Genomic DNA, 1,070 nt, shown 5'->3' with positions numbered 1-1,070 from the left:
AATACAGTTCTTCCAGTTTTGCCCATTGTCCATCCATTCAGTCACTGTTCCCTGGTGTTCCATTTGATGATGTTCTTGGCTGTCTGTTGTGTGACAGGTGACAAGTCGCTATCTCTGAATTACAAAGTTATATCTGCTCAGTACCTAGTTTTGGGAAATTTGACGTCAAAGATTCTGCGTTTCACATCGTGCCAAGCTTTTTCGAATGCAATTCTTTGAATATCTTGATAACAGCTCCGAGTAATCGTACGATTTTAATAGAGCAGATGGAACATCTATTGGCTTTTTGTCTCATTGTCATAGTTTCTCCAAACGGCCAAAAGAGTCAGATAGAACTCTGTAATTCTGAGGTAGCGAAGTGAAAGGGGACAGGTTTATCGCCTTCAACACTATTTTTCTTCTTTTTTTTGAGAGGTGGGGGGGGGGCGGTACTTCACTTCGGCCCTGCCTTTTAGGGCCAAACTGGGCTAAGTAAAATACAACGTACTCGATCTAAAAATTAAAAAAACAACATGAGAAACATACATCAGACGGACACATACCCTACAGCGACCAACCCGGTGGTACCGACTTACCTTTCAGTTTTTCCGCCAACGAGGGGTCGGGATCATTCGGCGACGTATCTCGAGGCGGGGATTTGTCCAGTATGGCTTCTTCTGTTTTTGTTTTAGGAGGCAAATCTTCAGTCTCTTTGAGTGATATTTTTGGCTTGATTTTGTCATTCTGCTTTTCACCTTTATTTAAAGAAAAAAAAGAGAGAAAGAGATCGGGAATTTCCTTATTTTGGATCTTTTCATTTTGATTCGAAACCATGTGCTGCTCTTGTCCTTATTTTGTAATATCCCTGATTTGGGAAAAGATACTCAACTCATAATTTGATATACATGTATTTATATTAGAATTAAGTCTTCAGCTTAAGGTATGGTTTTGATAAGCTGGTTGATTGATTGGTTGGTTAAAATAATATGTTGGCTACTTATCAAGCTGGTTGTTTAGTTGACAAGATAGATAAGTGACTAACTGGACGAGCTCATAGTTGTGTGTGTGTGCTTGTATATGATAATAATAAT

General features: G+C 39.1%; 1 protein-coding gene across 1 annotated transcript in view; it reads right to left on the bottom strand.

Annotated features, from left to right (window-relative positions):
• LOC101852570 (solute carrier organic anion transporter family member 3A1) overlaps positions 1–1,070 on the bottom strand; it is a gene marked incomplete in the record, with an annotated part of 25,501 nt that overhangs the window by 13,712 nt on the left and 10,719 nt on the right. The window contains 1 exon segment of the mRNA XM_005107229.2: positions 576–734. Coding sequence (XP_005107286.2) covers positions 576–734 — 159 coding nt within the window.

The sequence above is a fragment of the Aplysia californica genome, unplaced genomic scaffold, assembly GCF_000002075.1.
Source record: "Aplysia californica isolate F4 #8 unplaced genomic scaffold, AplCal3.0 scaffold00587, whole genome shotgun sequence".
In the NCBI taxonomy this organism is placed as follows: domain Eukaryota; kingdom Metazoa; phylum Mollusca; class Gastropoda; order Aplysiida; family Aplysiidae; genus Aplysia; species Aplysia californica.
The sequence above is the reverse complement of the archived record's forward strand: the minus strand, read 5'-3'. Positions and strand labels throughout refer to the sequence as shown.